Below are 21,300 nucleotides of genomic sequence, written 5' to 3'. Positions count from 1 at the left end.
CATTTTACTAATCTAATCACAGACTACATACTCCGAATATTTAGTCTATGATTGAACTACTCTGGACCTAGAGCTGTTTTTCATATTTTGTAACCTTGATTCGGAAATACTTTGATCTTAAATATAAAACTGATTATATTTGTTAATTAAATAAAAACTGATTTAGTCTTCATACTCCTTTTACCTTTTTGTGCAAATTGTATTCAATAATTTCAAAGCTCTTATATTCGATTTACATTTTGCGCTTTGGTGCCTATTTTTAGTATTTAAGTATAGTAGTGGTACAAGTGGCTTAACCACGAGTTTGATTTTATAGATTGCATTGAGAAATTTCCAATGCTACTTTTGACTATTCAAATAACAGAAAATCAAGAATATCAAACGTGAAAAGTTTAATAATAATATAAGATATAGTAATACGACTTGGTCGTGTTAGGCGTAGGACGCGCAAAAACCTCATTCGCTTAAATTTACTGTCAGACTTTCATTTCAAGTATTGCCAAACAACAACACTATAGCGAAAGTTACAAAGCGTGAATAATTTCGCTGATTACCTCCAGAAGCCCTCTATTGTCGGGAACTCGGAGGTACAATACTATATTGCAAGTCCTTTTTGTTACAAAAGAAATTTATTGTAAGTACTTGGTGTTTACATTACCGCTTATTTGTGTTGTAATCAGACATTTCCATAATTTAGTTGGTTATATTTTATTAGTTTCCTACATAACGCAATCTGGTGATCACTTCACTTAGATATCCTAGTCCTTTTCTTTCAATCTCATTAAGACCTTACTTGCAATCACAGAATTTGGATAGCGTCAGGCAGCGCTAGAAGCAGCACGTATTTTCACGCCCATTTTTTAAAGAATAAATATTGGATTTTTTTCGTTTTTTAATATCCATTGAAAACTATTTTTATAGTTTTATTTTAACTCCTTACCTTTCAATCACTCTTTCCTTTTCAAAACCATATATTTATACCGAAAATAAGCTTTTGTTTTCAATACAAAAAAGGTGTATTAAGATAAAAGTTCAATTACCTTATATGTTACCTGGGTTTAAAGAAAATTAAGTTGCGGGCTATTGATTACTGGACCTTAAAAAAATACTTTTAGGTGATGGTTTTAATATGAAGAGAAAATGAATCGTTTTGTGGTCCTATTTAAATTTAAACCACGAATTCCACCCAGTTAACCCCTACCTATTTATTCCAAAAAATAGTTTACGTCACAAAATAATAGTGCAAGAATAATCGTTGCCCACATTACTAGCCCACTTAGTTTTGAAATGAAATGCGTTTGTTTTTGATTTTTCGTTTAAATTGACGAAAAACCTTATTATAAATTTTATATATAACGTTAGAAATGACATTAAAAAAAAACAATTATTTAAATTAAGTTATATCACAATTTTTGAGTGTGTTCAAATCTTTGTTCATATATCTGGGTTTGTAATTTGTTGGAAAAAATCTTACATATGTTTCTCTAAAGGTCTCTGAAAAAAAAACTGAACCGTAGGTGGTGCTGAGAACTCGCAAGTGAAAGAAGGTAGCAGTTAAAGGATAAATACAACTTCCAAAATTTGAGTACTGCGGTTGCCAATCATGGGTACATTGGAGAATGTTAGATGTGTATTAAAGTGATCACTTAAAACAGCCTCTGATAGGTTATAAGACCTATTACATAATATCCCGACCTTCATATTGTTCTTCATCTATTTTGAGATATCAAGTTTATCATGCACGATGTTATTTATATATTAACCGATTGATTTACGAAAAATAGAAATCAATCGATTCTATGGATTAACCGTATGCAATAAAACAAAAGAGAGCAGTCGTTTGTTCTTAAAAAACAAATCAGGCTTTTATTAAATACTTAAGAGTTGAACAATGGTAAATGTAACGGAATTCATTGTTATCTCTAATGGCGGAGAAAGATTGATGTGAAAGGTTTAGCTGTTTAACATAATTGCACGTGATGAAGGGATTGTTCCTAATGATCATAATTAAAACTCTCTTAAGAACAATGAATCTGAATTTGCCATTTTTCATAGCGAACCGAGAATTCAATTTGGCTAAAACAAGGTTTGTGTGCAAGTTTTGATTATACTACTAGATAGGTATAAGGAAAGTGCTTTGAAAATAAACCATTAAAAGGACCACTAAAAATATTTTTTTTTAATAATTAACTTTATAAAAAAATGCATTTTATATAAATAATTATAATTTATTTATAACTTTAAAATCGTCATTTTTTTTTCACTAATAAGACATTAGGGAACGACGAAGAAAAGCTTTTAGATATAAGTAAGAATATTGTTCTTACCTATAATATTTTTTAATTTTAATATTATTAACGTGTATTATTATTATTGCATTATTTTGTTCACATAAATACGTATTATACGTACATAAATATATTAAATACCAAAGTACATTTATTCTGAATTTTTAAAAACAAAATACGTATTTTCGCTAAGAGGGTTAACATTTGAAATATTTTTATTTACAACCCTCGAATATGTGTAGTTTGGGGATGAAATGCGAAAGAAAAAAAACAAAATGATATCTGGTTTCAAAGAAGACAAAATATCAATTTTATCTATTAATACTTGCTTACACGTGTAGGCACTTAAGTTTTATTACAAAAATACGGAGTGAAAAGGGAAAGAGATTTTATGAAACGAGGGTTGCTTGAGGGTCCTAAGGTGCTATTCAAGAAAATTTAAGAGAATTTCTTGTTGTAACATAGGAGTTTCTACCATACATGTTATAATACATTTATCTTAGAGGTTGTCATTACACATCCGTGATATGAGATAAAGCGTGAAATTGTACTTGAGAGTTTGTATTAATTTGTAGGTAATGAGAAATCCATTATAAGAATAAGCTTTTAAAGAAACTCGTAAAATAATTATACTATGCAAAAACCTATCTTAAAAAAATAATTTCATTAATTGAATCGGTAGTCACATTGCTGTATCTATCCATTTTTAATTAAAGTTTTACTTGGTAAATACCAATATTTCTTTAAATCCATTGTGACTTACCACCTATTGTCTATGTTCCCACTGATAAATAAATAATAAAAAAAAACAACTATCTCATCTTCAACCTTCAACGTCCCAAGGACACAACTCTAATATTTAGACTACGTTTCACATACAGTATGTGAAAATGATGCGGAATGCAGTGACGTATCACAATAGATTTAACAAGTTAACTAAAATTAAAAATAAATTTCTATTTAAACAAGTAATGGTATTAAACAACGTTAACCCATATATCCATTACAAAAACAATTTTATATTTTGTAATATTTTTTCGTATTTTTCAGGAAAATTAATTATAATTGATAATTTAAATCTGTCGTACTAAACCGAGCCGGTGCGCACATTGATGAGATGCAGACGTGCACCGATAAGTGCATAGCTAACAAAGTAATTATTTCGGGAAACATATTTTAGTAAAACTTTTAATGACTTTGTGCTTTACAGCGTGGTGTTGAGAATAATTGAAAATACAGCGACTTTCCCAACCGTTTAGTACCTTTCCACTAACATATTCATCAACTAGTTTACGAAAACCATTCAGCTGATTGAAGACGATTAATGTAGGAAATAAATTGTATAGAGGCTAAAATAAATACGTCCTGTTAACTTATTATTTTAAGAAAGGGTGTATTAAATTATTAAAGGGTTTTCTTAATTGATTCGGCAGTCACTTTGTGGTAATATCTTTTCATTTTTAATTTAAGTTTTACTCTCTAAACACCACCATTTCTTAAGATCTGTTGGCATCCGTGTTTTGATGCATTCCGCATCATTTTACTATCATTTTTTTATGTTTTTTTATTCAGACACGTATCACAATAGATTTTATGAAATAGTGGTATTTATCAAGTAAAACTTCAATTGAAAAAATCAATTGAAGCGAATTAATTACAGATATTCTTCATTTCATTAACCAGTTTTTTTTAACCGCGCCTGAAAAATACGAAAGACATACATAATAAATAAATAAATATCCACAGGAACGTAATTTGATAATGCACTTTTGAAAGGGCGACATTTAATTTGACTGTTCATAAACGTAAAACCGAAAATGTTCAAGCATTTAATAGTTTTCAGTATAATTTGTCGATTCTGCTATCTTTTTATGACCGTTACCAAATTGATGGGTAAAAATAACAAAATCGGAAAATCATTAAAAGAGTAATGTGTCAAATTTGAATGCCCATCAATACATCGCGTTTATTTGTTTTTCCATGGCGAACAAAATGATTTTCGACAAAAAGCATTCCGTAGCTACATGATGTATGTTATTTCACTCTCGTGAAGCGTCGATAAATTCACGTGGACATGCGCTTGCAAATTGCGTCCCGACAAATTCGCGCTGAAAATTGCCCCTGTAATGGCCGCCCACACTCGGTTATCTTCATCTGGTAATATTTCATACAAACTTCATGTTCCCATCGCCGAGAGAGGGAAGGGGGTTTGCGCCGTACTGCGGAAAGGCCAGAGTAGGAACAAAACAACATTATACCACATAGTAAATCTTTTGCCACATGAATAAAATATAGAGCGAAAAAGTCAAAGCAAAGGCGAAATTCTCGTTGAAGAATATTAGCGAGACTTCGGGGATTCTTTCTGGAGTTTTTATATGTTTTTATTTATTAAAAAAGGACTCGTATGAAATATAAATTGTAATTTATCGAGGTTGTATTATTTGCTTATACTTTACGAACACTTCTATGTATATGCATTCTAAACTTTTGTCAAGGCTACACATGAAATACATAATATAAGTAGGTACCTACACGTATGCTTCTTTTCGGTATCTTCTACTTAAAAAAACTATAAAACATTATAATGTCTTGATGGAAGAACGTTGGTTTATATTATATAAAATGTTTTCATCTTATTGAATTTTCAGTCGGGTTAAATAATTTTGCAGTAGGTACCTATTTTTTTTTTATTCCTGTGAATTTTTACCTTAATACGAGTATATTATAGACTGTAGTCGAATCCAACTTGATTTGTACAGGGAAACTGCATCTTGAAATTCGATATGACTTTTATAGCTCATGGTAAATAAATTGTGAATTAAATCATTTAATATTCATTTCATTTCTATACATGATCATGAAAATACGTTTTCAATTCATTTATGACATTGCATGCCGAATGACTATTTTATGTTCAATTGCAACATTTACGAGTATGTGTTCACATAGATATGTTAGGAGATTAGGAGAGCAGAACATACTAGAGTAAGAGAAGTGAAGAAGCTGGCGTCTAAGTAACACAAGATTCTCGAATGGTGGAAATATAATATCTCGACACTGTAGCATTCATCTTGTACTTTGAACCTAACGTTGGAAATCTGAGATACCCTAGGGAGACACTTCTCATACATGCAAAGTTTAATCATTTTTATACGCGAGTCAGAAAATTTATTACACATATCAAACATAACTAAATCAAATACAGACATTCGGATTCAAAAAGTGTCCATTTAATGTTTATATACATATGTACATGGGAAGGAATAATAAATATTTTAAAGAGATTAATGAAGTATGGTTACGTAAAGAAAAGAAAGGTTTTCCGTCTAATTTAGCTTTGAATATATCTCTTATGCTTCTAACTTACTTAAAAATCTTTTTTTCTGAGTTAATTTTTTATTGATTTTTAGTCAAATGTTTTTATTATTTCTTAAACGCTTTTTCAAATGATTTTGTTCAAATGTCCAATATATGTATTTAATGATTTTATTGGTAACAAGTCGTACTCAGCCACGAGTTGCTGTGGCTCAATCTGGTTAAACGGAACAGTTAGAAACGAGAAAACAATTTTTAATATATTAAATTCCAAAATGTATGTAAGTGTGTTTTAGTAGCTGTCAAAACACGTAAGCCATGAGCAATGGTTTGGTAATACATTGTAACTATTACCTTCAACTGATAAGGTAAAAAAGTTGTTTGATAAAAAAATATCTGTTTGAAGAAAACCACCTTTCATATGTATTTAAATTTCTACAGCAATCGTTAAATTTAGTATATATTTTATAATTATAACCTTAGAAGATTAAAGATTTTGAACCAAATAATATTTTTTTTTATATAAATATAATGTATTGTAAAATAGCATGTATTCAAATTAAATAATAAAAACCCTTATCCGCACCCCAATGGTGCATAGGGCACTGCGTCATATAAATGCAGTGTTATCTTGATCGTTTACGCATGAAGGAAAGGTGATCAGCCCTCCGCTTCAGGTACCAGTCCAGGGTAGTATTGAATAAATCGAAAAAATCATTTATATTTATTTTACCCACCTTGGGAATCGAACCCGGGACCTACAGAACGGTAGCAGAGCGTGCTGACCATTACACTACGGAGGCGGAAATTAAATAACACCAGGTTTATTAAAACGCTATTTACCACAGTATGTATTTATGTATTATTTTCGCCTTAATAAAAAAATCGGCTTGCCATAGTAAAAAAAGGGAAACACATAGGATTCGTAATTGTCTCCTAACATATGATTTTTTTATGTGAACATTTTAAAGATTTGTCAACTGCTGAAAAATCAGATAAATACGCACCTGCATAATATATTAGCTGCTCTAATAACACCCAACTAAACGCTTAATGGACTCTATTTTCAGCGATGAGGTAATGTGAACGAATGAAATGTGAGAATCATTTTTAATTGATATGTAAATTTGAATTATTCGTTTGATTTTTTGTTCAAATGAGTTTTTTAGTTTCGCGTTGGTGTCATTTTATTGTGAAGTAATTATGTGGGTTGGACTGATTATAAATAATGAACGCAATAAACGTAATACATTATAATATTTAGCCAAGTGCATTTATTTAAAACTTGAATAACAATATAAATAAAAAAAACGATTATTTAAGACGAATTTTCGTTAAGGAAAAACACGGTTATTTTATATTTTGTGATTTATTATGTACTGCTGCCGATATAATAAAAATGATATATTTTAAGATAAAAACATCATTAAAAAAGTAATAAAAACATCACGAAATTATCTGCATATATTTTAATAATAAAATATAAAAATAAGTATCAATTTAACAAAATTACGTGTATGTAACTTAAAATAAATGCAACGTAAACGTAAAATAGCCATCCTTTCGTGATAAGAACAAACAAAAAAATGTTTCTGTCAAATTCAGTAAGTGCAATCATTGAACAAGTGAATGTTATTTTTGTAATATTTTTACTTGGTAAATAGTACATATGTGTATACAAGGTATTTGCTGAATAAATTATTGAAATGAACAAAATAATAATATTCACTATACTATATCTTCTTATTTTTTGTAATGAAATAATTGATTAATGAATATATTTTAAATTAAGTTTGGGGTTAGCATTCCATGTCAGGTCATGACACCCTGTTACTTTGTTAGCAAATATTTAGAGAATTGACTTTGTGGTATGACAGTCGTAAGAAATGTGATTTTGTTGTAGAAAAATGATCTAACTATTACATATAACGTAGTCGTATAGGAGAAAGTGACCGACTAACAAAACGTAAAATGTTCAGGAGGGCCATTTAAGACACTTTTCCTTGGTAAGAAAATAAACATCAATGCAGTTAGTCATTTTTAACAAGTCAATATATATAGTACATCCATGTTTAAAATCGCTTTGGGATTTTTTCCAGGTCAACATTAAGCTAGTAAGATGTCAAAAAGTAAATAATCACATTTAATGTAAAAAATGCACTTGGTCATTTTCTCCTGTATGAGGACGATATACATATATACAAATATATGTATTTTTTGAAATTATTTGTACGTTTCATTATATCCTACAAATAAGAGTTACAGTTTTCAAATGTGTTAATTCCACGGCGTCTTCACAAGAGCCCTGTCCGTGTTAACGAGCGAAAACAATGATAATTGCTTTTATTTATTGGTCTCTCCTCGCCAAGGAGTGATAAATATTTAGCTATCTCAAAGACATCATCAATTATCGAATCAAATTTGTATATGTTTTAGCTCTGTCGGCACGCGAGATGCTGGACCACTTTATTTATCGCCATCTTGATTTCATAAAGTGATATGTGGGTTGTGCTGCGTTAATATCTACCTTATGGAACCTGAATCTGATCAAGAACACTTAAGTATACGGAAGTAATTGATAATAATAATAATAATAAAGTCAATTTCTAAAGGATTTTGTTGCATATATAAATCATACCAGCTCAATCAACAGCGGTTCAACGAAAGAGATTAATTTAAATTTGGCAAGTTCCATTTGGGACCTCCGAAATGAGTTTAACTAGGCAGAAATTTTTTAAACTGTTTGTGATTTATGTTTTCGATTAAATAATTCGAATGAGAGATAATTTTTAATAACACATATCAATTTATCAACAGATGTAAAGAATCAGGGTTGATTCCAACCAATTAATTAAGATTTTATGCCAGGAGGAAATGACATAAATTGACAGTTAAAAGGATCAACTTTTAGAACTTTAATATAAATAATTATCGATTCACTTCATTGCTGCACATAACTATTTAAAGTGGCGAGTCAATGCCACAAATAAAATAAAAACTAATAATTTCATTTGCTAAAAATAATATTAATAAAAAACTATCTTAGCAATTCTCACGACAGGTAATTCAGGTTTATTATAATACTTTTTTATACATATAATTATGTAAATGGTTGGAATAATTAGGAACAACATATTGTAGAAATAAGGACTCGAGCGGAAATGAAATGGAAATGATTTTTTAAAAACGATTCATCGTATTTGAATTACATTATTAAATGCCTGTTTTATTTAGTCGTATTCAAAATACGTTTTGTAAGAAAGCTTTGATGAATAAAATACCAGAATATTCATGAATATTTTTGAATATTTTATATTTTTAATATTCTTTCTTCTGATCCTTATTTACTCCCAATAGTGCATAGGGCAATGTATCAGGTGACATTAACATGTAATGTCCTTCACATTGCGATCATATTCAGTTATTGTCGTAAAATTCAAGACAATTTGGATGAAAATATTATGTTGTTTTCGTAAAATTCAAGACAATTTGGATGAAAATGTTGTTATTATGGTGAAATTGAAGGCGATTTGATAAAAAATAAAGTTTTTGTCGTAAAATTCAAGGAAATTTTGATGAAAATTTTTTGTTTTTTTTCGTAGAATAAAGGGCTATTTTGACAAAAATATTCAGTTATTGATGTGAAATAAAAATTCACTAATTATACGGACAAATTATTTCAAAAAGTACTCACAAATAATGATGTTCACCTTGTTACTCCCCGAGTTAACAAGCTTAAAGCAAGAATAATCCTCCACCCGCACAGCCGTGGAGTGGGGGATGACAAAGGGAACTCTCTGATATTTGATATTTGCCAGCTTCGCCAGGTTACGTGGGGAGACAGGGGGAATTTTCCCCAGGACGTTTATAAATAGGAAACAAAAATGCTTATTTAATTGTTTTACGCACGTGTGAAGTGGCAAACGAAGAAAAGATTTACGACATAAAGGCCAGGGAGTTTTTCGGCATATTACATTTCATTTAAACGGGATTCTCTGGAACAAAAATGTCCCTTTGATTCAATAAATAGTTTAGTTCAGAGATGGATTTCAACGCATAAACGAAATTAAAACAAGAAATGACAAAATGGAAATAATTTAATCTTCACAATTTATTACATGCCTTTATTTTTTATTATTTATTTCATTGTAATATGTGAACTTAAATGATTCATTTAGTTCTTGTTTAGTATGGGGAGAGTAGTATATTTATTTCAAATACGTGCAATGTATAAGTCTTTAAAGTTCATATGGTTTGGTAATGTATAATATCTAGTATTTAGTATTTTTTATGATTGAATTAAAATAAAAGTAAAAATAATAATAGAAATAGACAATTAATAAATTTTATAGAAAAAACTTTTTATCAATAAAAAGTGATAATTTGCTGATAAGTCTCACTATGTTGAATTTAATAAAACTGCTCATGGCGTTTTGATAAAATCATTGCCTTTTGAAAATCAATCTTCAGTTTGAAATAAAAGAATTCATGATTGACAATTATTTTTTTCTTGGAAAGTTTATGTGTCCTGTCCATAGTCTATTAAGTTCTTAAATGTTGTTTTCGGTCGAATTAAGAACAACGGAATAGTATTAAGTTAATACTATAAGAATGCACAGTAGGCAGACAGTACCCCAATGTACCTTCATAAATTCTATGCCCAAATAATTAGTGGTGACGCGCGTCGTAATAAATCTCTCTACTTGTAAATGTGACTAATATATTATTGTATTTAATCTGGAAAGCAATACAGAATCTTACGTAGTATCAGATTGTGAAAAAATAGACTACTTAAAATAAATGAACTCTTAATCAACTTATTCATTTCTAGCTTTAGCGATTTTTTTTATAATACGAATGAAAGTCTTACCTTTTTCTATTTCTTGTCATTAATGATAATTGCACTACTTGTATTACTATTTTGAAGCGCCCTTGAGGAATTACTTTACAAAAATGGCTCTTAAAAAATCATCTCAATTTATAATTATCATTATTAATAATTAAAATTATCATTATTAATAATCAAAATTTCATTAATTGATTCAGCAGTAATTTTTTTTCTAGATCCAATTTTTGATAACAAATTATTCGTTGCATAAAACTTTTTCTTAAAATCTATTGTGACACGTGTTTCGATGCATTTAATATAATTTTAAAATACCGTTTATGAAGCTAAGCCTAATTTGGGTGTGGTGCCCTTAATTAACAATATAACGATGCCAAAAGCCTTCCCCTTATTGTCTTTGTTCCCACTGATATAAAAATAAGAAATACCTCCTACCCCATCCTCATCTTTCAACGTCTCAAGGACACTTTTCTCAAATTCAAGTTAAACATTACATTCGGTGTTTGACATTGATGTCAAAATAATAAAAAAATAGTAAAAAACTAATAAATGGAATCATTAAACAGTATTTCAAGAAAAAAAAAATTTCTTAGTTTTTAGTTTAATATTTCAATTGAAACTGAAATCAGTACAAAGAAAATATTTTTTTTATCAGAAAAATGTATAAATTGTGATTTGTGATACTTCTTCACAACCAATTTTAAATACCACCAAACTAGAGTAATGGTGGAAAATATTCAATAAATTACGTGATACTTTGCACTTGACCAAATCTTTCTAGGATTCATTTAAAATAAATTCACGAGTGAAGGAAAAAGTATCTAGACAGCTTAGTTATAGGCTGAAGTCGTATGATAAAAAAGTAAGTACCTAATTTCTGCGTGTCTTCATCTAAGCGGAATTGATAAAAGCGATGGATAATTATTATAATTACTACAAAGAAAGTATCTGTCATGTCTTGTTAAGATAATCCAAACAAAAATAAGCAGAACATTAAATCTTCTTATCAGCAACAAAAGTCAGTTATCTCGTCGCGGAATGGTAATAACGAGGGAATTTTTTCATGGAAAGAAACAGGCTGACTCATCCCACACAGTACTAAGTACTTTGTTTGTCCCACGGGTCTGCTCATCTTCTCCGGTTGCAAACATTTAGTGGAGTTAACGCGCGGCAATTACACCGCCCGACTTGCTGTGATAGCTTGTAATAACACTGTACAGGATGGCTGACCAGAGGATCTTGAGAGGAAATATTTTTCCTCTTACGATACTATAAAATTAAATAAATCTTTCATGAACGTTTTCGGGCTTATAACAGACTTTCGGGCTTGTAGGAAATCGTGTTTAAAGAAATATGAGATGATAAAAGGAAATTTTGGTTCATGAAAATGCTCATTCTTTACATTTTTATATTGGCAATGAATGAATCATTTTTAAATTATTTTTTTTATTTATAAATACAGTGTTTGAAAAAGATGTACATACACGATATTTGAAAATGATGCGGAATGCATCGAAACACGTGTCACAATAGATTATAAGAAATGGTGGTATTTACCAAGTAAAACTTTGTCACACATTCGCCTCAAAACCATAAATTCCTTAATGTTCTAGACGACTTTTAACCCAGAAAATGGCTTTGTTGATTTCATGGCTCCATAAGGTGGAATTTTTTAAACAGACATCAGCTGCTAGCCTCATCAGAGCCGCGAAATCGTTCGGATTACAGCGCGTTTCGGATTACGGAGAGTTCGGATTAGCGAGCTGGCACTGTATATATACACACACAATTAATAATACATAATTTCTACTCTACTTTCATTGTTGTACATACGTTAAGTCCCTTTGTGTGCAAGCTCTGAAAGGTCTACGTGCGGGAATGCACTAGCTCTCAAGAAAACGGAGTTATATTTCAAGTCGCTCCAGTTGGGAACTTTGCAGTTAAAAACGAAAATTTCAATCTGCGCACACTCGATCGTGCGTTAATTGCAGCTGTCGATTACGACTGGACACCAACTGTTCAAAACTCGAGTGTGCTCGGAATAAGATTTTCCAACTGAAACTTTATAAAGCTTTATTGTGGCAGCTTGAAGTAAATGATACGGACTAGTTACAGATGCCAAAGTATTCCCGCATTAGTTTTTTTTCATACAAATACGCAATTAGTAAAAGGTCCTGCGTTGGTTTTTTAAACTTCTTTAATTAATATATTGATTTATTTATTTTTGACCATAGAACTGTTTTCATAATAAAAATAAATGACTCCTTAATATCCGAAAAATAAAATAATACATATTTTAGATTATTTTAAACGTATGATTGATTTTTTCAAAGCATAGCTTTTTTCCATCATGTGAATTGTTGATAGATTATTGCTTTAATAAATTTTAAGATCGGAAAAATATGTTGTATTATAATATTTAATATAAAAGTAAATCGTCAATAAAATAGTGATCAATGTCTCACGAGCACAAGAAATATAATACAGCCAAGTAACAAACACCTCGTTCAAGATATTCAAAGCCGAACTCAAGCTGTTTTACTCTACGTCTTTGTAGTGCCTTGGCGAATTATTACATTTACTGCATCGTTAGATTCCAGAATTGAATGGAAAACTATAAAAGAGATGGGATTTGTCGTATGTAGAATGGTTTCAGTGTTTCGTATCTGTAGAAATAATACATCGAAGTAAACTCTGTGAATGTACCTTATCGTCAAACAACAACATCACAGTACGATACCTGATTAAGAATTTTCCATGCTAGTTTATAGACGAGCACTTACTTAACGAGCATATAAATATTAGTCGGTATGTGTATTTTGTAGTTATAAACCGAAGATTTTTGTGTTTTGAAGTTATGTACAGGGGGAGACAGTGAAAAGTAACTCTTTAAAGCATAGTAAAAAATCTTATTATTTAGTTTTAAAGATAATGAATTATAGTTGTAAAAAATGGTGTCTAAGGGGTCGGGTTGTGGTCCCGTGGTTTGTCGGAAACTCTTGGGTCAGAGTTCCTCGGTTCGAACCCACTCTACCACACTCTACCTATTTATAAAAATGAGCCGCTTAGGCTCACACAAATAGTATGAAATTGAAATATTTTTGAAAATAATAAAATCACAAATAATTTTCGTTTTCATTAACATATTTCATCGTAATTTTTAAGCACAATTTTATACCAACAAATCAGCAAATGAACATATTTAATAGCTCTTTCAAATAAAAGAAATCATCCGTCTAATTTTTACTTTTTTTTCTGCTTTATCATCCACTTTTTTTGTTAATTATCATTGTAACTTTTTGCAACACTAACCGCTTTGTAATACTGGAATAAGTATGTATCGCTATTATTTTTATATGCTAGTAAAAATATCGTTTTGTAAACATTTTAAACGCATGATTCAAAGAAAAAAAGTCTAAAAAATTGTGATCTAGCTTTTTGAATATTGTGTCGTAAATAACATTAAAAACTAATTTCATTTGTTTTATTTCCTGAATTCTGTTATAATAATTATGATGGTAAAACAAATAAACAAAAACAAACACGTATAAAAACGTAATACAGCTATTAAACCATCGCGGTACTAAACTGTCTTCAAACGATTTGAGTGCCACAATAGGGTTTCCATAAATAGCGGCATTTTCATGAAACCTTTGGCGAAAACCTCTTGTATGGAAATCTGTATAAATGATGAATGCCCTCGAGCCTTATCAACGTTTTCACACACCCTCAGTGTTTGTGACCATCCATCAACGGGATGATCTCTGTGCTAGGTCGCTATTGGTGCAAGTATTGCAGTATACTCTGTCCGTAGTCTTGTTCAATAGAAACAGAGCTGTTCCGTTCAGAACATTCTCGGTATCAACAACAACAGACAAGAAAAACATATTAATATTAATATGTTATTTCAATGCTTGTCCTAATATAGAAACGGGAGGGCTCGCTTAAAACAACATAACATAATATTTATTTCAACCATCATTAAATTTATGCTAGGCTCGTATATTCGTTATTTTTTCATTCAATTATTACTTCAAGGAAGTGAGAATGTTGGCTTTATATTTACAGTTTATTATGTAGTTAACAAGCATATTAAATTACTGAGATTTGAGAAATTGAATAAGGTAGATCTTACGTATGTTTAAATGTATGTACCTACAATACATACGTTTCGCATATATTGAACGCTCGATTAAAGTAAAAAGTATGAATGATTAAACCATTTTGTATTTTAAAAAGAATTCAAATTATATGTTCAAAGCTGTAGTTATATAAAACAAAGGCGCTAACATTCAAAAGAGATTTTTTAATGATCAAGGATATGCAGCTGATATCCTTGTTCAGAACAGAGAACGAAAATTGTGTCCTGAACAAATTTAGGTTTTGGATATTGGATCCGATAGAAGCGATTGAGCGGCCACTCTCCGCTTTGTTGTCTGATATGGGATGTTGATACATCCTCCACCCTGCGAACAGACAGCTGATAAAGAGAAAACTGAGAGCATTCATTCGAAGTCTAAAAAAATATCTGAAAATATATATACACTTAACTGCTTTCCTTTTAATAACTCTTTTAATATTTTTTTTCAAAACCATTTATTTGTTTCAAAGAAAAACTTAAAAAAAAAACAATTATGTTTAACGTTACAAGGTTTTAAAGAAAATTAAGTTGCGGGCTATCGATTATCCGTCTAAAGTAAAAATAAGCTTAACGATATTATGGTGTAAGAAATAAAAACATACATTGCAGGACATATGCGCCAAGTTGAGGCGCAAGATCAGGAGGTACTGGAAGACGGCCGCGGACAACGTCTTGCCTTACTTGAAGAAACACCTGGTATCTGCAACAAATCATATTTCTTAGTTATCATTTTGTACTTTTTTCCACACAAAAAAATCATTTTCTATCGACATAAGAATATCACTTTGAAATATCAATTATCGATCTTAAGGGTGAGATATGAAACCTACAAATTTAGAACGCTCCCGGCACACACCTGAACACATTTTTTTTATATTTATTGGAGTTTGATTTTATTTTAGAACACTTTTCTTTTCAAAAACGTATATATCTTTCTCGAAAAAATTTTTTTTTTCAATAACCTAAACGGTGTTTTGAGAAAAAAATCTATGACGTTATGACGTTGCGGACTATTGATTACTGGGCCTTAAAAGTGTGTACTGTAATTTAAAATTTTAATGAAAATAATCCCAGAAATTATATTTTGCAATATTTACATATGCATTTACAAATAAATGTTTTATGAGATTATTCCAAAATTATCATGTTTTTTTAATTAACGGTAAAATATTTTTGATGAACTGATTCGTTTTTAATGAGAATGAATACTAAATGCACCGGTTTCATTAATATTTCATGTAAATCGGATGTTATGTATAACATATTTATACATTTGAGGAATACATTAAAACTTAAATTTATTACCGTTGTGAAATACTGAATAAATAAATAAATATAAAACCAAATAAAACTAGCAGGTAACTGATGAAAGTCACTATCTCAATCGACTCGTACAATTTTCCAGTGGTTTGCATAATCAATTTATTTAAAAACTTGTGCGCGTACGAGAATGCAACACCGAGTGTCTTAGCCATTCCAGTTATTCTCTCTTCTACTCTTAATCGATTTCCTTTACCATGTAGTAATATTCTTTACCTTTATCTTTTTAACATTTTTTTTTTAATTAAAGGAAAACCCGCAAGGTCTCACATAGGAAGTTTGTATGCAGGAAGGATATTAAGGAAAGAGAAGGTTTAGACAGAGACAGAAAAGGTACAGAAACGTAATTGTAATAATGTAAAGCAGCAAAAACGTAAAATACGTTAATTGCAGAGCGCCCTTCCTTTAGGTATTTTTCACGAAAACTGCGAAAGTATGTGGTACATATAGGAAAATATCATAATGGAATATAAATTTTTATTGAATTAATTTTACAATCGGCGGAAATCGAAGCCAGAACGCTGGTTCTGCAGCCAAGCGTCTACTCAATTACGCCATGTCGTCAATATTTCATCAAATATATTATTTTACTCCTCCCTCACATCTAGAACCCATGTCTTTGTCTTGCCTTCATCCAACCGATTATTAAGTTAACAACGTGTCGATCCGATTTAGTGCTCTTTGCACCATCTGGGTGCGGAAAGGAGTCAAACAAGATTACTGTATATGGTAATAAATACTGTATTATAAACCAATAATACATTTGTGAAGGTTTATTGGTAGGAAAACCTTTTAAGGAGCTTTTCAAACATAATATAATAATTACTATTACGATCAATGGCGAATTCATAAATTCGCATCTACAGTTGGGCATAATTTTATGGCAATTCGCGTAGTAAGTACGCGAGAGTTTGTCATTTTTATTGCGATTCGCTGTTCGGAGCCTCAATAAAGTGAATAAAATTACACATTCGTTTTGATATATTACGGATATTAGTTGTACAGACGACAAACAAGTGAGGCCTTAATGGCGCGGGCCGGCGGCGGGAGGAGGGGGGGAGGAGTGGACTGTTTTCTGAGAACGATACGAAAGATTTGTCACGCATCGTATGCGCGCCCCATCCTCAGGAAGTACGCCTTCCGGAATAACAAACAGGAACTTTCCAGCAGTCGCCTCTTGTCCGGACAGAACGACCAGAACCGTATTTTAATCATATTTTTATACAAACCTAATTATTTATATAGGAACTTTTTATATCTTATCCAAATTAAGAATAAATCTGTTTTACTAAGTGATAATTAGATTTGACTCAACGCTTTTATTACAGCTAGCTTTGACTGAATTCGAGTTTAGGTTAGGTAAGGTTAAAAATCATCTGTCAAATATGGAGAAAAAACAAAACAACAAAATAACAAAATGTCATTAATTGATTCGGCAGTCACTTTGTGGTAAAATCTATCAAATGTTAATTAAAGTTTTGCTTAGTAAATACCACTATTTTTTTTAAATCTATTGTGTTTGAAAATACGTATTTAAAAATGATGTGGAATGCATTGAAACACGTCTCACAGTAAATTTTAAGAAATAGTGGTATTTAGTAGAATTTTTTAAATGTTTAATTAAAAATGTTACAAAATTATCTACATTTCTTGTTTTGTCAATATTTAACTGAATTAGGGATTAGGGTTTAAGATGTACATATATGGATAAAAACGTATCAATCTTAACAAACTGTAACAAAATTATCTGTCATTACAGTTTTCTTAGTATTTAACTGAATTAGGGTTTAGGGTTTAACATTTACACATATGAGTAAAAACGTATTAATCTTTACCAACTGTTAAAAAATTATCTGTAAGTCTACGAGTAGTATTCTCAGTATTTAAATAAGAGAGAGGTAACATGAACATATCAGAGAAAAAAACCTATGAATGTTAACCAACAAAATTGTCTGTCATTCTAGTTTTCTTTGGATTTAACTGAATAAAGGTTGATGAAAGTAACAAGTATATATATGAGATTTTTTATTTTTTTTTCCAACTGTTACAAAATTATTCATCGTTCTACTTTTCTCAATCTTTAACTGATTTCGGATTGAGGGTAGACATATAAAAGTAAATGAAAAAAAAAGTTACCAGCTGTTACAAAATTATGTGTAATTTTTTTCAGTTTTTAACTCAATTCGGATTTGATAGCAACATGTATTAAACAATAATATGCAGATATTTATGATAAACCGTTTGCTGGCTTACAAAAAAGTAATTAACATAAATTAATCAAAGGATATATTATAATTATGAAATTACAAAAAATAAAAATACAATTTTAGTTTGAGACTAAACGTATCAAGCAGATTAAATTTAATAAAATATATTGCTGATTCTTATATTAAAAGCTATACTGTGATAGAAAATAAAGCACGGGAAACAATATTTTGAAAATCTTATCACTCGGCTTAAACAAATTAAATATGTATATTTCGTCAAATCATTCCTTGAAATTTAGGCGATCGAACTCGCATCATCAGTTTCAAAGTCTAGACGTTTGTCATTAGTTAAATTATAAAGACGAAAAGGTAATTTCAAAACATACATATCCTAAATTAATATAAAAATTTACTGATTCCAATAAATATGCTTTGATATTAATATATCGCATCTCAAATAAAAAATTGTCGTCTTAAGTACCTGCCTAGATATTTTATTGGGCTGTGAAAATTACAGTCAAACGTCCTTAAAGAATCTACATAATAATTTAACCAAATGGCGCTATTTAAATAGTAAAAGTTTATTATTATTGCTGAACATTAATAAGGCTGTACATCCAGGCCATAATTTACAGCTAATAATAATTTGTCTAAGACGACTCGTGATTTAAAGAAGTTCTCTAATGACCTGACCACGGCTAATAAAAGCGAAATAGTCATATCTCACTTTTAATTTCATTGCACATTCAATTTCGAAACAGAAAATGAATAAGGTTTTGAAATGAAAATTTTAAAATGAGGGTTTTGTACATGGTGGAAAATGAATGTTTAAAAAATGCTATTCATATGGTTTTATAAAGATTTAAATAAGCTTTTTATTTGTTTATTTTTACATATAGAAATGAGAATAATTTATCCTTACTGGCGATTCTCGTGCAAGTTTGTACCTATATAAAAATGACATTGTTATAATAGTCTACTTACTGCTTTAAGCAAATTAAAGTGGGTATTGTTTTGTTTCACCAGTGTTTACTATTTGTTATTTTATTATTACTTTATGTTTAAGACTTTTTGTTTCTTTTTTAGTGTATTCATTGGTGTATTTTTTTATTTGATATTGTATATTTGTATTATGTTGAAGGCTTTAGCTGTTCAATAAATAAATAAATATATGATATGCTATCAGTTACCATTTTTTTAACACTTAAATATATTAAATTGTATAAACGAATTATGCTTTTAGTTTCTAATATTTTACGTCTGTTCTGATCTCGATTGGATGTTAGATGTGCTAACGACAACCGACATGTTTTTCACTGATGTATGCAAATCATAGTTTCATTAAAATTTTTAATTTGATGTTTTTTAATCATGTTAATCAATAATTTATTATTGATCGATTTAGTATTTTCTTTGTGAATAACGTGATGATTAAAAAACATTTGTGTATAATACTACTTTTTTGAGACTATTAATGTAAACACGACTAGTTTAGATAACATCTGTAGTTCTTCAATCTAGTTGTGTTTATGTACATTAATAAACATAAATGTGGTGTTATACAAGTGTTTAATTTTTACATTTAAAAGTTGTTTTAATGATATATTTTTTGCGACGATTAGTCAGATAGTCAAAATTAAACCTTATATAATTGATCTCACGAATACGGTTAAGTAACACTAAATTATGTTATAATATTTGACAGTAATGTGCTCATCAATCCGTTAGACGTTAAACACTATTAACCTTTTGGAAACGCTTAAGAATAATCATAATTAGAAAGTGTTATTAATTTTTTTAAGGTTTTAAATTAGCATATACGAACATGAGCTAATAAAGTTGAATAAAATAAACATTGAATTTTATCATGACTGTTAATTATTTAATCAAATGGAGGTAATAAAATTTAAGATGATAAACATGAATAGTATTTTTATTGTTCTGGTATTTATATTGTAGAACTCCATATTAAGGGACTTGTATAAGAAATCAAATTTATTGGTTTTTGTACATGTATTTCTTTATGTTTGCGACAATCGTTTCACCTTTTTCCTGATGTCACGAAAAAATTATGGCGATAATAACGACGGAAATGAACGTGGACCCCATGCTTTAAAGTATTACTTTACATAAAGTCCAATAAAACAACAACAAAAAACACAAAAATTCAGATTCAAATCGGAATAAGAATTTATTTTTTATCCGGCTCCCCAATTAAAAAAAACAATCTAATTCATTTCTTAGAAAAACGGGTGACCACTGCTGATTTAAAATAACGTAACTTCATTTCAAAAATCCAATTATAACTGGTTAAATTTCATGCGTACCCTCGTACATTATTGTAATATGATTGTAACTTCAAATAAAAAAAGTAAGAAGTTTCGTACGAAAAGGGTGGATTTTTATTCTAATGGCGATTCTAAGAAATAATACATTTAAATTTAAAATTAAGACATCCTATATGATTTCGTTGATGGTTTTTTATTATTATTTTTAAGTGAGGTTGTGATCTTGTGGTTAATGTTGCCGACTATTAATCAGAGGCTCTAGGTTCAACCCTAATCCGTTACAACTTAATTTCTATTTCCAGACACAAATCGCTTATTCTATTATAAATATAGTATTAAATTAAAATTTTCATTCATTGATTCATTTTCACTTTGTCACTTGTCACATGACTAATATCTGTCCATTTTTAATTTAACTTTTACTTCGAATATATCACTATTTCTTAAAAGTCTAATGTCATACGTGTTTCAATGCATCTGTCCATTTTAAATATAAGTTTTACTTGGTAATTTTTTTAAAACCACTATTTCTCAAAAGTGTAAGGTGACACGTATTTCGATGCATTTAGCGTCATTTTCAAACACCGTATGTACCGGTCTTTGAAATTGAAGCGGAATGCATCGAAACACGTGTCGCGATAGATTTTATGAAACATTAGTAATAATAATGTAAAACCTAAATTAAAGATTAAATTAATATACATAACTATATACAGATACAAACACAGATCCTTTTTTTTAAATCGTTAAAATCTCGTATTATTATATCAGTTTAGTCTCATTATAACTATGTTATTGAAACAATTCCCCGTATATCCACCATGAATTTTTCGCGAATAATCTTGTGACATTGATTACCGCAATTCATTTTAACGTCTTGGCGAATTCGTGAAAC

At 29.7% G+C, this 21,300-nt stretch overlaps 1 protein-coding gene across 5 annotated transcripts in view; it reads right to left on the bottom strand.

The window, feature by feature from the left end:
- Window positions 1–21,300, bottom strand: part of LOC148302933 (band 4.1-like protein 4A) — a 252,422-nt gene that overhangs the window by 70,288 nt on the left and 160,834 nt on the right. For all 5 annotated transcript variants that reach the window (XM_088270824.1, XM_088270829.1, XM_088270828.1 and 2 more), the window contains exon 5: window positions 15,193–15,290. In XM_088270824.1, coding sequence (XP_088126950.1) covers window positions 15,193–15,290 — 98 coding nt within the window. The remainder of the gene's footprint in view (window positions 1–15,192; window positions 15,291–21,300) is intronic.

The sequence above is a fragment of the Brachycentrus maculatus genome, unplaced genomic scaffold (assembly GCF_059751285.1).
Source record: "Brachycentrus maculatus isolate JH-2025_06_01 unplaced genomic scaffold, ASM5975128v1 h1tg000396l, whole genome shotgun sequence".
NCBI lineage: Eukaryota > Metazoa > Arthropoda > Insecta > Trichoptera > Brachycentridae > Brachycentrus > Brachycentrus maculatus.
The sequence above is the reverse complement of the archived record's forward strand: the minus strand, read 5'-3'. Positions and strand labels throughout refer to the sequence as shown.